Source organism: Perca fluviatilis, chromosome 11 (genome assembly GCF_010015445.1).
Source record: "Perca fluviatilis chromosome 11, GENO_Pfluv_1.0, whole genome shotgun sequence".
Classification (NCBI taxonomy): domain Eukaryota; kingdom Metazoa; phylum Chordata; class Actinopteri; order Perciformes; family Percidae; genus Perca; species Perca fluviatilis.
Window position 1 is genome coordinate 12872028 of NC_053122.1, and position 16253 is coordinate 12888280.

At 40.2% G+C, this 16253-nt stretch overlaps 1 protein-coding gene across 2 annotated transcripts; it reads right to left on the bottom strand.

The window, feature by feature from the left end:
- Positions 1–830: 830 nt before the first annotated feature.
- LOC120568154 (1-phosphatidylinositol 4,5-bisphosphate phosphodiesterase delta-1-like) lies at positions 831–13420 on the bottom strand. Of its 2 annotated transcripts, XM_039815468.1 has the most exons (16): positions 13267–13420; positions 11660–11863; positions 11139–11297; positions 10169–10397; positions 9295–9424; positions 8832–9060; positions 6232–6433; positions 5058–5202; positions 4814–4966; positions 4434–4580; positions 4173–4332; positions 3594–3710; positions 3287–3465; positions 3007–3139; positions 2485–2634; positions 831–2282 (listed from the first exon to the last, which is right to left on the bottom strand). In XM_039815468.1, exons 2-16 carry the CDS (start codon positions 11748–11750, stop codon positions 2191–2193), a joined length of 2316 nt encoding a protein of 771 aa, XP_039671402.1. In that variant the 5' UTR covers positions 11751–11863; positions 13267–13420; the 3' UTR covers positions 831–2190. The 2 variants fall into 2 exon arrangements, with proteins under 2 accessions (XP_039671402.1, XP_039671403.1); XM_039815469.1 differs by lacking the exon at positions 11660–11863.
- Between the last annotated feature and the right edge of the window lie 2833 nt (positions 13421–16253).

Sequence of the window (16253 nt, forward strand, 5' to 3'; positions counted from 1 at the left end):
CTGAAACGCTTTGTTTTAGCGCCTGTCTCTTTAAGACCCCAACCTGAAAAAGCCCAGTCGACTCTGATTGGTCAGCGTTTCCAGGTCTTATCTTATGTGTCTCTGCACCATCACCGCAGCTGGGGAATGACCATAGACTGTATATTAACGGACAGTGCATGTGTGACGTCACCCATTGGTTTGTGGAGACCTGCTATCCGTCGTTGAGTTTGCCGTTAAGGGCGCAGCCATCCTGGTTGCTGATGTTACGATTTTAGATGAGAGAGGAACGAGGGAGGAGCTTCTTACACTCTACGTTACACACTTTCGCTGGCAATCGCATCATAGCCACGCCCCAAAATAAAACCCCTGCTTTATCGCCGATTTTAAAATCGAGACCATAATTAAAAAGAAAACATTCTGTGTTGCGGAAGACTTAAAACTAGCGATTGAGACCATGAACTCATTATGAAAAAGTTTACTGAGCTAATAAATCAAGTGAGAAGTAGGTCACTTTCTCATAGACTTCTACAGAAACAGACATCCTTTTGCAACCGCACCTGCTGGAATTCAGATAGTGTGCAGGTTTAAGGCACTTCCGCATTTACAGCACTTCGCCGAACCGGATACGTTGTCCATTAATATTAACAGTCTATGGGAATGACGAATACACTGTAGCAGGACTTTGATTTTTTTTTACATCACAACCTACCGGAGGTCCTGGCAGCTCATTTAAAGGCACCGTTTTGTATGCATTGCTCTCTGGATTGAGCACTTTGATACTTTCACAGTATTAATATAGCACCCTATAGCAACTGCTTTATAATAAAAAAAAAAAAGACATGGAAATCTTACTTTTACAATATGGAACCTTTGAGGGCAGCAGAAGCAGCTGTAAACACAAAACTGACATCTTTCATTTTGATATGGTGAACATGTTAGCATACAGTTACCCCTTTGACATTAAACAAGTCACGTTATCCATTGTTTATATAAAATATTGGTTAGAACTTAAAGCCGCTTTAGTACTTAAGACATAATAACCTATAAATAACCTTACATTAGTCAAAGGCTTTCACCTCATTCAACTGTAAGCTAACCCATGAGCTGTGCAGTAATGTGCATCACCTCCCTGACTTCCTTTTGACACTTTGTGTGCCAAGGGGTGTGTCCATCCAAAGTTCACTAGATTAATGGTTTTATTGTGTGAAAAGGCTGAAGTGGCTCAACCCAAAACAGATTTTCTTCTTCTCCTGTTTGCATAAAATTAAGGGGTTCAAAAAGGTACTTGGTTTTGCTACTGTACTACTACTACTACTACTCACTGACTGCTACTACTGAAGTGTAAGCATTGTTACGGTCATATAATTAGTAAGGTAATTAAGTACCTTACAGTTGTATTATTCCACTTGGTACCACTGGATGAGAAGCCCCAGGACCATTCATTAAAAAGTCTTGACTACAGATGCAAAGTTTATCCGCGTGGAACCTTCAGATAAGTGAAACACAGTTTAGTTCAAAGTGCTGGGAAAGAAAACATCGAGATGGGTGTTCATGTTTAAATCTTCTCATCTTCATCTTGATTTACAAAAAGAAGTAGCCGTGATGATGTCACATGAAAAATAATCATACTTGATGACTAATTAATTACTGATAAAGACAAAGCACATTTGTTTTCATGTCGGCTTGCGTTTCTCCAGAATTCATGAAATGGTCGTTAAAATAACGAGATTTAAATAGACAATACATTAACTGACCAGAAATGAGGGACACAAGCTGTCTTATAAAAAAAAAAAAATTTTAAAAAATCCAATGCCATCGCAAACTGAACGTGGTATAAGACCAGTGCAACTCATACAAACCAATTAAAAGTTAGTATAACAGTCCCTGTAATGGGACTCATATGGAGCATTATAAAGTCTAGCAAACTTAGTGTGTATGTACATATGCCCTCCTCCCAATACAACTCATTTCCAGTTGGAGTTCTTTTTCAGTCCTTTGACAAGAATTTGGTCCGTTACATTAATTCTGTCTGTTACATCTTTATCTGACTTTAAGAATAGCTGCTCAAACTACTGGGATTAAGAAAATAAGTTAATCATGAACTAAAACGATAGAGCAAATAAAATAAATACAATTAAAAACAGCTGAAATGCGGGTGTGTAATGGAGGTCCTTTTGGCTTCAGAGGCACACGCCAGTCGGTGACGTCTTACTCAGCGTCGAGGACCATGATGTGCACAAAGAGTCCAGCTGAGGGGAGGACGTCTCCGTTCCTATTGAGCAGAGGCACGTGTCTGTATCCTGTGTGGGAGCACAAAGTGGCTGCAGTCAGTGATCAGAAAAAGGAGAATATGAAGAGCTCTTTGTTGCAGGGTGTGAACCGAGTTCTCTGTGCTCGACTAGAGAAGGGATAGTTCCCGTATCGGTTTATGAAGTGTGAAAACAAAGGGCTATCAGTGGTTTTACATCATTTGGGTTAATAGTAAAGGGGGGCTGAACTTACCCATTTTTAAACTGTTGAATGGAAGTGTGTACTGCCCAACAAAGTCATTGTCAGACACGGAGTCATAGTCTTCAACGGTGAAGCGCACCAGTGCTAGCTCTGGCACGTACACATCAAACTGGAAGCTTTCATTCCATTCTGGGTTAAAACCTTCAACAGGAAAGAGGAAATACGCCAACAGTGAGTTGATGTATCACATCATTAATTGGTGATCTTTTAACCTGCCTCGGCTACTTCTGTTTCAAAGGCTGCCACGATTTCCCAGAATGCATTTGGAAACAACCCCCACAGGGCGTGAATACATTAGCTGTATGCAACTGTGGGTTTTGCACGTTAAAGACACATACACAGGGTAGGCAGAGCAGGAGTTTCTCCCAGTAAACAAGAAGCATCAGTCTTACAACTGACTCAAAATGTGTTGCGTCTGCATTGCATTCTGGTCTATTGAGGCTACTACTGGTAGAGACGTGTTCTATCAGTACAAAGCACATGTATATGGAGTTTGACAGAAAAAAAAGGTACCATTGTTTTCAACATAGCTGGTTTCTTTCTCAGCATTATCAGCCGGCACTCCGTACACCGCCACTTTAACCAGCGGGTCTACAATGGAAGATTCCTTCTGGTTCACTTTGGGGAGCTGCTGGGCAGATATAACCTGATGACAGGTGGGGATACATCATGTCAGAGAAAAAAAATAAATAAAGATACTTCAAGATCTGAACCGCAGAATACTTTTGAATGGGAAACGTCAGCGAATGCTTGGGCGTAATGTCAGTGTCAGTTATTACAGCGAAACACTCACCAGGACATGGAGCGTCTTGGGCTTCAGCCAGTCTCCTCGGGTCAGGGTGATGGGGTCAAACTCTGTGTCTATGTTCCTCATGAAGGCCGGTTTCAGGATGTAGCCGCTCTTTCCGTTAACCAGGAATCTGCCATGGTTAACATCCATGTTTGTGCAGGTTGTCTGGAAGTTTAAGGCCACTGAAAAGAAATTCGATGATGCAGGGACAACGATGAATTGAAAATAAGCGACAATCTCCCATTAATGTCAGACTGGACTGTACATGTGAGAGTTTGTAATTCCCCTCCTTGCGTCAGTATTTACGTACCGATTTGGCAGCCAGCGTTCCACAGAGGCACTGGGTTGTAGTTGGAGGAGCCGGCCCTGGAGCCTGCTGGATAGATGCGGCTCAGCTTGTCCACGTTATGGCGGATGTAGGAATTAGCTGCAGAGAAGAAGTTGAGACAGAAGAACAAAGTTATCTACTGAGCTGAAAGTTAGTTTCTAATCACGCAGAAGGGTGCATCATTTTGTTTATTATGTGCACTTTATTCTGACACAGGTGCCATCATTAACTACAATCACCTCATGAAGACAACTGGTGTGGTGTCAAAATCCTTTTAGGAAAATTCTGTTTTGTTTTCACAACTCTTTAGTAGATCAAAATAGCTCTTGTTGTGGATATAAAAATGTACATATATGTATATATACATACATACATACATATATCTATCGGTATATAGCCCTATTTCGGAACTTAATAAGTAATCTAAGGAGGTTTTCGAGACAAATTCACAGATATTGGAAGCACCAATAAGTGATATTTAAAATATCCTTACTGGTAAGTTCTTAAGATAAATCTATACATTAAAACACTTGAGTGAATCCAGCCTGAAGTCTTCCTCACCTGACTCCTCTGCCAGCTTCATAGCCTTTCCCTCACTGAAGGACGATATCTCGTAGAAGCTCAGGTTTTCTCTTGCGTCCTCAAAGCTGCTGAAGGGGACGTTCCTACAGTAGACCACCATGTCAGACAGCTCCTTCGCTAGTTTCAGCTTCTTTTTCTTCTACGGATAAAATGGAAATTAAGTGTCAGTACAAAAGAAATGTTGGCTAATGCTTAAATGTGTTAACATATTTATTTACTCTCCATTGACGTGAATCCCACCTTTCTTTGCTCTTCCTCATGTTCATTCTCATCATCATCTTCCTCCTCCTCTGTCATGTCATCATCTTCTTCTTCCCCCTCAGGAGCAAAGCTGGCCTCCAGTTTGTTTAATCTCTTCCCTTTGATCAAGAACTTCCCCCTTCTCAGCTCCCTAGCACACACACACACACACACACACACACACACACACACACACACACACACACACACACACACACACACACACACACACACACACACACACACACACACACACACACACACACACACACACACACACACACACACACACACACACACACAGTGTAGCCCTGCTTTGAGTGACTGGTATCAAAAGGACTAAAATCAAATGTCCCTACAGTATAGATAAGAGTGGATACCTGAGGAGATGGAAAGTTAATGGGCATGCCATCTCCCAGGGGGGAAGTGATGAGAGCACTGCCCAGGATGGAGTTCATGTGATGGACCATGACTTCCTGTTGCTTCACACTGCAGTGGTTCTCCAAGGAGAGAATAACTGGGTAATCGGACGCCTGGGGACAACCACACAGAAAACACAGAGAACTCAGATCAAGGAAACTTCCATAAGAGTGCTAATGGATATTTTCTGGACACTAAACACACCTTGAAAGCGTACTCCTTAATGGCTTTGATGACATCTTTGAAGAGGATCTTGGAGGTAAGTGTGTAGCCGTGGTAGATCTCTGGCTCATCATCTGGTCCGTCCCAGCAGTCCAGCTCCACACAGCGGCAGCCCTTCAGCAGAGCCCTGACAGAGTCACAACTATTAGTGACCTAAACAAAGGCTGTGTAAAGCAGCCCGAGGGTTGTCGTTAATACACCCCAAAGCATTTAGGTCATTGGATAAACATACATACAGTGCCACATCTAATCCCCACTGTTAAATACAACATATATTAACCAAAAATATACATCAAAATTGATTATTTTCTGATCATAACCGTTTCCTTTTTCTCAGCCAGCGCACACTAGGACATTCATCCAAGACATTGTTGCTGACATATTTGCACTTCCACAGGCCCTTCATGAACTAAACCGCAGGAGTTTATCCTTATATTGCCTTGGGACAGGCACAAACTAGACACATCCTGCAGCCCTCAGCCTGCTCACACTGGGATAGAGAGATAACCAGATACCAAGTTGAAATTAATATCTTATTTTTTTTTTTTTTTTTTTTTTTAAAATTTTTTTAAAAAAAAAATTTTAAAAAAAAAAAAAAAAAATTAAAATTTTATTTTTTTTTTTTATTTTTTAAAAAAAAATTTTTTTTTTCTTTTTTTTTTTTTTTTTTATTTTATATTTTACATTTTTTTTTTTTAATATTTTTTTTTTTTTTTAATTTAATTTATTTTTTATTATTTTTTTTTTTTTTTTTTTTTTTTTTTTTTTTTTTTTTTTTTTTTTTTTTTTTTTTTTTTTTTTTTACTTTTTTTTTAATTTTTTTTTTTTTTTTTTTTTTTTTTTTTTTTTTTTTTTTTTTTTTTTTTTTTTTTTTTTTTTCCTTTTTCTTTTTTTTTTTTTTTTTTTTTTTTTTTCTTTTATTAACCAAAACAAACCCCCCCCCTTTAATTTTTTTTTTTAATTTTTTTTTTTTAATCAATCAAACAACCTTTTTTTTTCTTCACCACAAAAAAAAAAAAACAAAAAAAAAAAAAAAAAAAAAAAAAAAAAAAAAAATAAAAAAAAAAAAAAAAAAAAAAATTAAATCTGCAGCTGGACATTACAGCTATAGCAGCTGAATTCAAGAGATGTTTACAGGCTGGATGAAAGATGTTACCTGACATAAGCCTCCTTGCTGCTGGGTCCCCTGAGCTGATCCTCCGTGAGGTAGGTGTTGTGCGAGGAGGAGATGAAGTAGTGGTTGAGGGGCTGGCTCATGTCCTGGTACACCTCTCTGTGATCTGGATTGAGGACCAAGGCATCTGGATGGTGGATGTACATGAGGAAGCCATCTTTGGACAGCAGCTTCTTCTCCTTGGCTGAAAGAACAGAAGGACATGGCAGAACAACAGTGACCAGGGAGACATTTCAGTCATTTATCCAGGACAAAGTATGTGAGTGTAATGCATACCCTGTCTTCCTTAAGAGGATCTGATTTCCCCTGTCCTCATTTCCTATTGAAATCCAAGATAAAAGATCCCCACTGAAAAGACTGTGTGAGCGGAGTTATGTTCAGCACCTCTTTGCATTAAATAGGCTGAATAAACTTGACACAAAATGCCCTAAGCTGCATGTATGTAAAACATTCATACATATTCTTGCACATGTAGGGAACCTCGTGAATTAACCTGCAACATGTCAGCTGTTTGGACATTCTTCAGCGTGTGTGCAGAAGATAACAAGTTTGCAATATGCAACACCTGCAAGGAAGAGCACCAACCACATTGGATAGACAGTGTCATCACTGGATATTGAATGTAATTTAAGTTCATCTTGTATGTTCATCTTGATAGGCTGTAGTTGCCTGTCTAACTGGTTAGCTTGCTTCCCAGAATTAGCCTGGGTAAACCCTGACGAACTTCCGGCAAATTTGAGATATGCTCTGCAGGTCAGAGCCCATTCAAACCATGGATTCAAACCATAGACTGTTACAGTCTATGATTCAAACCCATTTCCAATGTCCTCAAAATTGAGGCACCAATCACAACCGCTGAGGCGGGCTTTACACCAATCACGACCGTTGAGGCGGGCTTTACGCAGACGAGGATAGCGCAGCAACGGCTACCAGCTTTTTGTTTACATTCAACATGACGGCCATGACCGGCGAGCTGCAGGTCAGTCTGACATATGGCGATTTCATGGCGGTCAACGTTACAATTAACTGACAACATAAGTTATACGAGTTACAGTTCTCAAGGACGCACGCACACACGGACAGAGACACAGTCTCTTTTTCCTTTCTCTCAACTTTTCCGCCGTGTGTGGCGCGTACCTGCAGTGCTCGCGGTGTGAAGCGCGTGTCCGCGCTATTCTTGCACATGTAGGGAACCTCGTGAATTAACCTGCAACATGTCAGCTGTTTGGACATTCTTCAGCGTGTGTGCAGAAGATAACAAGTTTGCAATATGCAACACCTGCAAGGAAAAAGTAGGGCGTGGACTTCTTATGTACTGTCTATGGGCGTGGAGGGAACCAAAAACCACAATCACATTTTTTTAGTTGGATATTGGATGTGAAAAGCGTCACCTGGATCATTGGTCTGATTGGTTGAAGGACTATTGCGCCCAGAGGCATTTGAGTGGCGTCCGTTGGTGACGCCCCTCTGGAAATGAACTGTCAATTAACCTTTCCCAGACCCACTCTCAGTTACAACCATTGGTTACAACTGAGAAGGGTCTGGTGTCAACCAGGCTATCCCAGAATGATATTTGACTTGGAAAATGTTGTACATCTCTCATCAGGACATTGACATTTGCTGCTTTGGAGTGGCATCATATTACCCGTCAGTGAAACTCACATCTCGTCCATTTTTGTTCCACACTTTAAAAGATGCATTGGTTTCATCTAAAACTATTCACCGGAGCAGAAAAATAAACATTAATCAAGACTTTTGGCTTAAGGTATAGTTGTGGTTATTGTTTTAACTTTGAACAGTTAGGCTAGCTGTTCACCCTGCTTCCAGTCTTTATGCTAAGCTAAAGTAACTGCCTCCTGGATCTAGCTCCATATTTAGCATACATAGTGGTATCAATCTTCTCATGTCAAATATATTTAGAGTTTATATTATTTTTTCGTCTGTGTAACACAGGCTCTCATTGGCCAAATGCTTCCCTTTTAGTCAAAATAGGATTCCTGCTAATTTTTGTAGTTTTTAGACATGAGATTGATGCCTCGCAGCTTGTATGACTGAGATAAAGACATAGAGAAAGACAAGAACACTTCACCATCACGATAAATGTAATCCATAATGACAACAATTAAAATACAAATGCAAAAAATGCAAGACATTGTTCAAATAAAATAACTAGAGTATTAGGGCTTGCCCACTCCTAGTAGATTAGTCGACTAATCGGTTGTTTTGGTATTGGCTGACGTCTTTAGTCGATTAGTCATTTTTCATGCTTTTTTTCATGCTGATTGACCATTTTCCAAGAAGCTTATAAGCACATCTCTGGTAAACACAAGATTTAAAGTGGTGCTTTTGCATGATTCTTTGCGGAGAAACTCAGTTTTACAGATATGTGGATTAAATCAACCATAGCTACGTAGCAGCATTAACTTGACACCCCAGTAGCATCAGTCCCTGATTAGATCTAAAGACAGAAAACCAGCTGAGCTGGAATGATACTGACCCCCCTAGACTGAGTAACACTGCTCCACCACACTATGGAGTAACAACCGGCAACAAAAACCCTGTATTTTAGATAAGTTACTGACCATTTTCATCTGGCTCATTCTTCTGGATAATGTCGTGTGCATCAGCCAGTGTGGCTTTCTCTCTCTGTTCTTTGATCAGGAAGTCCACCAGGTTTTGAGGACTCATAAAGCCCGTCGTTTTAGCATACTCTCCATAAATCACGTCGATTTCCTCCCGATCGGTCAACAGGTCATAGAAATGTTCAATCTCCTCTCCAGCCAGGTATCCAGATTTGGATGTGTCACATTTCTGAATGATAGAAAAATGGAATATGAAAGCTGGTCCACACTTTACACTGTATACTAAAAAGTTAGGGGTATGAGGTATTTGTTTTTCAGGCTTTTAACATTATCTTTTTCTCAAATCATAAATGTACATCTATTTATGGACACTGCAGCAATGGCTTTGTTTTTTATAGCTCTTCAGGATATCTACGTATGACTTGGATATTTAGGAATCATTAAAAATCTCTGAGGGTATCACCTCGAAGAGCATCTCTGTGTAGTCGTCATCCATCTCGATGTTGAGCAGCTGCAGGAAGTTCTTGAGCTCCGATTTGCTCAGCTTGTCATCCCTGTTCTTGTCTGCTTTATACAGGCAGCTCAAGATCCAACTGAAAAGTTTGTAATGTAAGGAGTAGATAGAACGACATCTTGCCGTCTGCATTTTGTAATTGGTTGTGAATTGCAAGGGCACCGTGTGCAGCAGGAGTTCCTAAACCACAGACAAATGAGTCGTGTTCACAGTCTAACACAGGGTTGTCAAACTCATTTTCCCAGAGGGCCACACTGGAAAAAGAGAATCACACCAAGGGCCAGACCTGGAGAGTTTATTGACGTGCTTTTGTTACTGCATGTCACTTTTTTTTTTTACATTTCGGTAGTTTTTTTCCTCATTTTTGTTCCAACTTTTTTGTGGCTTTCTCAGACATTTGTCACCTTTTTGTAAATTTGTTTCTTTTTTCCGACATTTTTATACGCTTTTTGTTGCATTTTTGTTGACATGAAGCCCTACAAAAGTCATCAAAAGCCATCATAGAATTTAGCAAATCAAGCAAAACAATGATTAAATTTTCGTTTCACAGCCTGAATATTGAACTCTTACTCTGCTTCTGTGGGAATTTCTGAGTCTCAGAGTTGGCAAATCTGCCCAAATTCTGCTTTGAATGTCAGGTAATTGCAGTTTAAAAAACACTGTCCTGTGTTTTTGGTTTGGCGCACAACTAGGAGGGCCAAAATGTATTGTGAACCCAAATTGATATACGGGCCGGATCTAAATCTGCAAGGGGCCGGATTTGGCCCGCAGGCCTTGAGTTTGACACGTGTGGTCTAACCCTTCACCATCATGATAAGGATACTGCTCTGTCTTCTGCTGGCTGTTGAGGTTGCTTAGGTTGGAGATCATTTTCTGCAGGCTGTTGGTCCACTGCTTGGCCTCCTCCTCTGAACTGGCGATGAGGTCCAGGTTCTTGCGGCGGCCCTTGAACACAACAGAGAAGCAACGACCCTCCACATGCTCCTCTGTGTACTTCTTCAGGCCCTCTGACTGACGGCCAACTCGCACTGCTGAGATGTCATCGAGTAAAACTGAAGACAGGAGAAGTGTTGCAAATGTTTTACACTTCCATTTAGTAAAGGGATTTCCTGTCATAGGACTCATACAATATGTCTAGTTGTGCTTAAAAGAAAGAGGCAATTTTCAGGCATCACAGAGCAGCCTGTTTTGGTAATCATAAACCTGCTGTTTGCAATTCACTGACATCACATTACAGGCTTCTGGGAACTGAATTTACTGAGCCACTGATATGCAAAGTTGCTGGATGCACCTTCAAGGGTTGCATGTCATCACACATGGTGATAGAAATAAAGACATCACCGTACTGCAGTTATTAAAGCAGACTACGTGAGAAACGTTTATGGGACGTAATCCAATGTTACAACCAGAGCTATTCAACCACTCCTCCACACACTATAAAAGAAATCACTATCTTGACAATCACACCCACAAAACACATCACTCCTATCATGAGCAATCAAGTTGCGTTCGATAATTAATACACAGGACTTTCAGACAGAAATAATCTTTTATATTTACTTTTTCTATGATCAGTCCTTCACTTTTATAATCCATGAAGGAAAAATCCATCTGATCTGAGAATAGACTAGATTAACTTGCATCAGCACTGGAGACCCGAATGTGTTGGATGTTTTTAGGTAATAACTTTAAGTCATAAGGACAGAAGAGGTGTGGAGTGTGTGTCCACCACAACACCATACAGATGCTTGCCAGAGTTTTTTCAGGTGTGGAGCTGGGACAGTAGCACTCACATTTCTGGTTCGTCTTGAAGGGTTTCTTCGATTCGTACCACATGGTCTCGCAGTCCTCCATGAGTCTGTAGTAGCGGGTCTTCTTCCAGGACGAGGAGCGGACCTTGAGGAGATCTCCCCCCTGCAGGAGGAACTGGAGGTCCGGATCGCCCTTCATACCTGTGAAATCGAGGAGCAGAGAGTAAGATTCAAAAAATAAACAACTTTTTTTTTTTCCTGCAAACTTACTAAGCTTAAAGCCCATTTTACACCATTTCCGTTGTCTCAAACCTTAAGCTTAAACCCTGCTCTCTTGTCTCCTGCTTTACCTGCGTCTTATCAGAATACTGCATGAAAAAAAAAAAGTGAACAGGCTATTCAAAAACCCAAGTAACAAATTGCTGGCTGATTTAAAGCCCTTTACCATGCAAAGTATTATAGATTTACACATAGATCTATGACAAGCATGTAGTCTGACCCAGGACAACACTTTGGTCTTGTGTGCTGAAGAAGATAGTTCAAATAACTGCAGTACAGCTTACCTAAAATCTCTTGGTTTATTTGGATAACCTCCTGGTCTCTGGCATATTCCTTAGATCTGCTGAGTTTAGGCTGACTTCCCAGGCAATTCATTGTGCCCTGAGGTGCTGAAACGCTAGACTGTGTTCACAAGGCGTCGGGACCGACCAGTGTGTTGGAGGGCGTGTACCAGCCCCACTCAAAGTTCACTGTTCATCTCTTTCCAGCTGAAAGCAAGCACGTGACGTTACTACGGCTAGCGACGTAACGTTACGTACAGCAGCAACAGGAGGTGGTTCAAAACTTAATATGTCAATGGGTGTAGGCCTATATGCTAAATGTTGGTATATTCAAGTAATTTCATAGGGTATTTATGGTAACGAGTTGACCAATTCTGAAAACAGTAATTAGACTCCGGCTAATCTTTGCTCTCAAGTACAACACTCACTTAACCTATAAAGAATAAAAAAACAGAAATGACAGTAAGAAATATATAAAATACTGTTAAGTATAGGCCTACGGTATAACACTGCACTAGAATATACAAATTTACAAAGAATATAGTGCTACAGTAGGCTAGCAATTGAAGAGAGAGAAGGAATGGTGCAATATCAGTAGGCCTATTAGTCCGAGATTTAAGATTTAAGTATAAATAGCCTATAAATATGATGCGAGGCAGTTCGGTGCAATGGTCATATATTAATAAAAATATTGTAATTGTTAGACACCCAGATACCTTGTATTTACCGCATGATATCCAGGCAGTGAAACCAATAAACAGACTTTCCATGTTAGTTCTATCTTACTTTAGCTGCTAGCTAATATAATCTCAATATGTCGCAAAGTTGATAAACTAACGTTATAGTTACACAAGTATAAGTACTAGAAAGAACAATAAACGTTTAAAATGTTGCTATGTGAATACATATTTATTAATTTATAACGTCTGGAATTTTTTTTCATCTAGGCCTACATTTTAACAATGCATATATAGTAGCTACTGTAAGATATGAAGTTCTAACAGTAGCCTGCATTTAGTATTGTTTTTGTTGAGTCACGGGCTCCATCTAGTGGTGACATCGCGGTACTGTCAAGCGCTGTGATTTAACTGTTCAGGACGAGGCTATATTAATAATACTCTTAAAAGACATTACATGCTGAAAAACAGGTCAACAAGTACGTTGAATGCTGCGAGGAGAGAAATATGGGCCTACATGTGCATCTCGCTGACAGTGTTTGAAGTAGGTGTTTGTTCTTCTGTGGTAGAGGTTGTTCGCTGTGTTTGTTTAACGTTTCTGTTTGCAGCAAGATAAAACAAGCCACACCTTTTGCCAAAGTATTAACAATCCTTAAAAAAAAAAATCTAGGCTAGGCTACAGGTGATCTTACGCGAATGCATTTCGTTCGATACAGTAGGCTATACATAGGCCTATTCACAGTTAGTAAGAAAACGTTTGATTACAACTATTGGCCTAAAATGTAAGAAAAATGAGTAGAAACCACTCCAATTTACTCACATATAGCAGTCTAGCCTAGAGGATTATTCAATGTTGGAAAGTCCTGGAACAAAAACAAATGCAGAACGCACTTTCATTTGCACAATTAGGCCTACTCAAAAAATCTGTCCTACCGTTGTTTTTCGTTTCGATCCCATTCGTTGCCATCCTTTCTGAATTGTATCTCCTTTTTTTTCACGCAGTAAACTCTTGTTTTTCCTGTTTTCACTTGATGTGCCGTTTCATCTAAAGTTGCTCCTGTTTTCCATGTGCGCAATTAGGTACGAAAACTGTGGCTCTGGGTCTGGGATTGTTAGACCGAGCTGGAACAACACAGCCAAAGGCGGCGACACAGGTGGGTTTCTTCTGGCGGTGTGAATGCAGCCAGCTCTCCTGTAGACTCCCAACACCGGTTTGACAAGGCTGGCAGCACTGCTGATGTCACAACAACAGGGTCGGTTACAACTTAGGCCTACACCATCTTTTGCCACCAGGCATGGAACTGCAACACAACACAAAGACTTACATACAGCGTTTAAAGCATGCCACATTAGTTGGTCTAGCACCTGCAGCCAAAATAAAATAAAAAAACTTTAATCCATGCTTTTTTATAAAACACTTCCAGGGCCAAGTCCTCACCTTTAGGAAACTAGATGCAAATAAACAGTCAGGGGACCTTTACCTGCAGAGCACCATAAGCCTCAATATACTGTAATCTTCGGGCTTTCATGTTATAAATAATATTTATACAGTGTGGGTATTTCAAATTGCTTCATGTCTGTATTTTTCTTCTGCTAAAGCAGCTTTGAAAATTGAATTTGCATGCAAACACCAGTTCCTTATTTGAACACAAGGTAAACATATCAAGAAAGCTGAATAGCAGAGTTGGCTCTCCGCCCGGCCACATAGTCGACAGTGAGTTGGAGCATTTTGGTTACACTGAATGGGACAGATGAAGTTGTTTTGCTTTCCTTTTCATGTGCCGCTTAGCCTTGGCAGGATAATAGCACTGCAATCACTGGGGTGTTGGGCCTCTTGTGGCTCTCAGCACTTCCCTTTCAGGCCTGGCTTACCCTCAGCGCACTGTCAGCATCAGGATGACAGGGCTTTAATGCAGCATCAGGGGGAGAGCTTCCTGGCAAGGGCCGGCCACTAAACTTTTTACATTTTCCCCAGAGAAAAGAAACCGCTGGTTCAAGTCCCCGTACGGACCAAAGTACGGAGTGAGGACTTGCAGCTGGAGAGATGCCAGTTCACCTCCTGGGCACTGCCAAGGTGCTCTTGAGCAAGGCACTGAACCCCCAACTGCTCGGAGGAGCAGCCCCCTCACTTTAGACATCTCTTCATTAGTGTGTTTAGCATGTATAGGTTTGTAATGTGTAGTTGTAATTCAGGCCTGTGTTCAATGTGTGTGCAACTGTACTAACAGAGTGAAAATTGTGAGTTTCCCCTTGTTCTTCTTCTTCCTCTTCTTCTTCTTCTACACATCCTCATCTGGGAGCTTCTCTGCTCCAAGTGAGCCATTTTTTAAAGTACCTGGTGAGACAGGAGGGAGTTACTTATTTACTTCCTCTGGTCAGAGGTTTTGAACATTTCTTGTCTATTTCTTTTAGCCACTTAATTTGTTCAAAGCAAAACAAAACAAAAACCTCAACCATTAGCCATCCCTGGCCAGCTGCATGGCTATATGTGAATTTGTAAAAATCACTGAGTCCAGGAAAAGTCCTTCTGCAGCAACGGTTTATGTGTATCAGTGGAAAGCAATAGAATGCATCACATACAAGAACATTAAATGACTTCTCTTGTTGATCAAGTATGTGTCTTTGCTTGGTGTATGTGATTGATGAACAAGCATGAACAGGCCCCACTGTTTCCCACCATAGATAACATCCATAGTTCTGCTGCACTTTTGCTAAAACGTCTCAGTAACCTAGATTATGCAATTCCTGGTTTACAAAAGGACCTAGCTCAAAGAGGAAGGGGCATATAAAACAATAAATACAAAGACAATATGTAAACAACTGATCTGCTGCAAATATTAAAAAAAATAAAAATACACGAGTTATGAAATGAGTGTTTAGCACAGTGCACTGTCCATTTGGTTTTCATGAAAATTTCTTGGCAAGTTCCAAAATCCAACATGGAGATTGAAAGATTAAAGCTGTCTGAAAATAAACCTTAAACATACTGTAATCTGTCTGCTATTTATTTGATAATATATAGACCAAGTAGCCTACATTCAGTCAACAATTGACATATTGACAAACTGCGGTGCTTTTTCCATTTTCCATTTCATGCTACTTTATTTTTCCACTCCGCTACATTTTAGAGCCTTATATTGTACTTTTTACTCCACTACATTCAGTCACTGTGTTTAACAGCTATATTTACTACTTAATTTTTAAGATGTTACATACACTACATAGGCTACATGACTTTATAAAAAAAAAAAAAATGAATTGTTATATAGGCCTATCAAACTACCCAGCAGTTTAGGCTATAGCGCCACCTCGACCAGCTACAACATTTAAGTATCCAAAAAATATGACACAACCATAGAATGTAAAAAATATATAAAACAATTCAGTCTATGGATACATTGACAGGGCCATTCTGCATAAATAATAACGTAGTAGGCCTACCTATACTTTTGTATAAGTAGGTAAGTAGGCAAATTTGAAGGCAGGACTTAACTTTGAATGGTGTTTCTATAGTGTAGGCTACTGCTACTTTTACTTAAATAAATTATCAAATACTTCTCTCACCTATTATTGTGTTTTTTCCTAAAGGTCTTTCAAATGTCACTGTACACGACTAAGCAAAACAATTGTGCAATAAAAAAAGTTAACAATTAGTAGAGGCGTTAGCGCGTGAATCACTTTTGAACTAAAAGTAGGAAATATATGTTAGAGAAAAGGATCATGATGGAGGGAATGAGAAGAGCAGGATTGAGGGGAACATACTGGAATGTGGAGGAGGTGAACAAGGCAGGTGCGAAACTAGCTGGCAACTGTAGGTGAAATGTGACACCAGTAGTTGGCGGTAGTACAACGCAATGGATGCTAACGACCATTAAAATAAACAGAGGAGGAAGAAGCGTTAGCGCCCTCTATTGATTGCA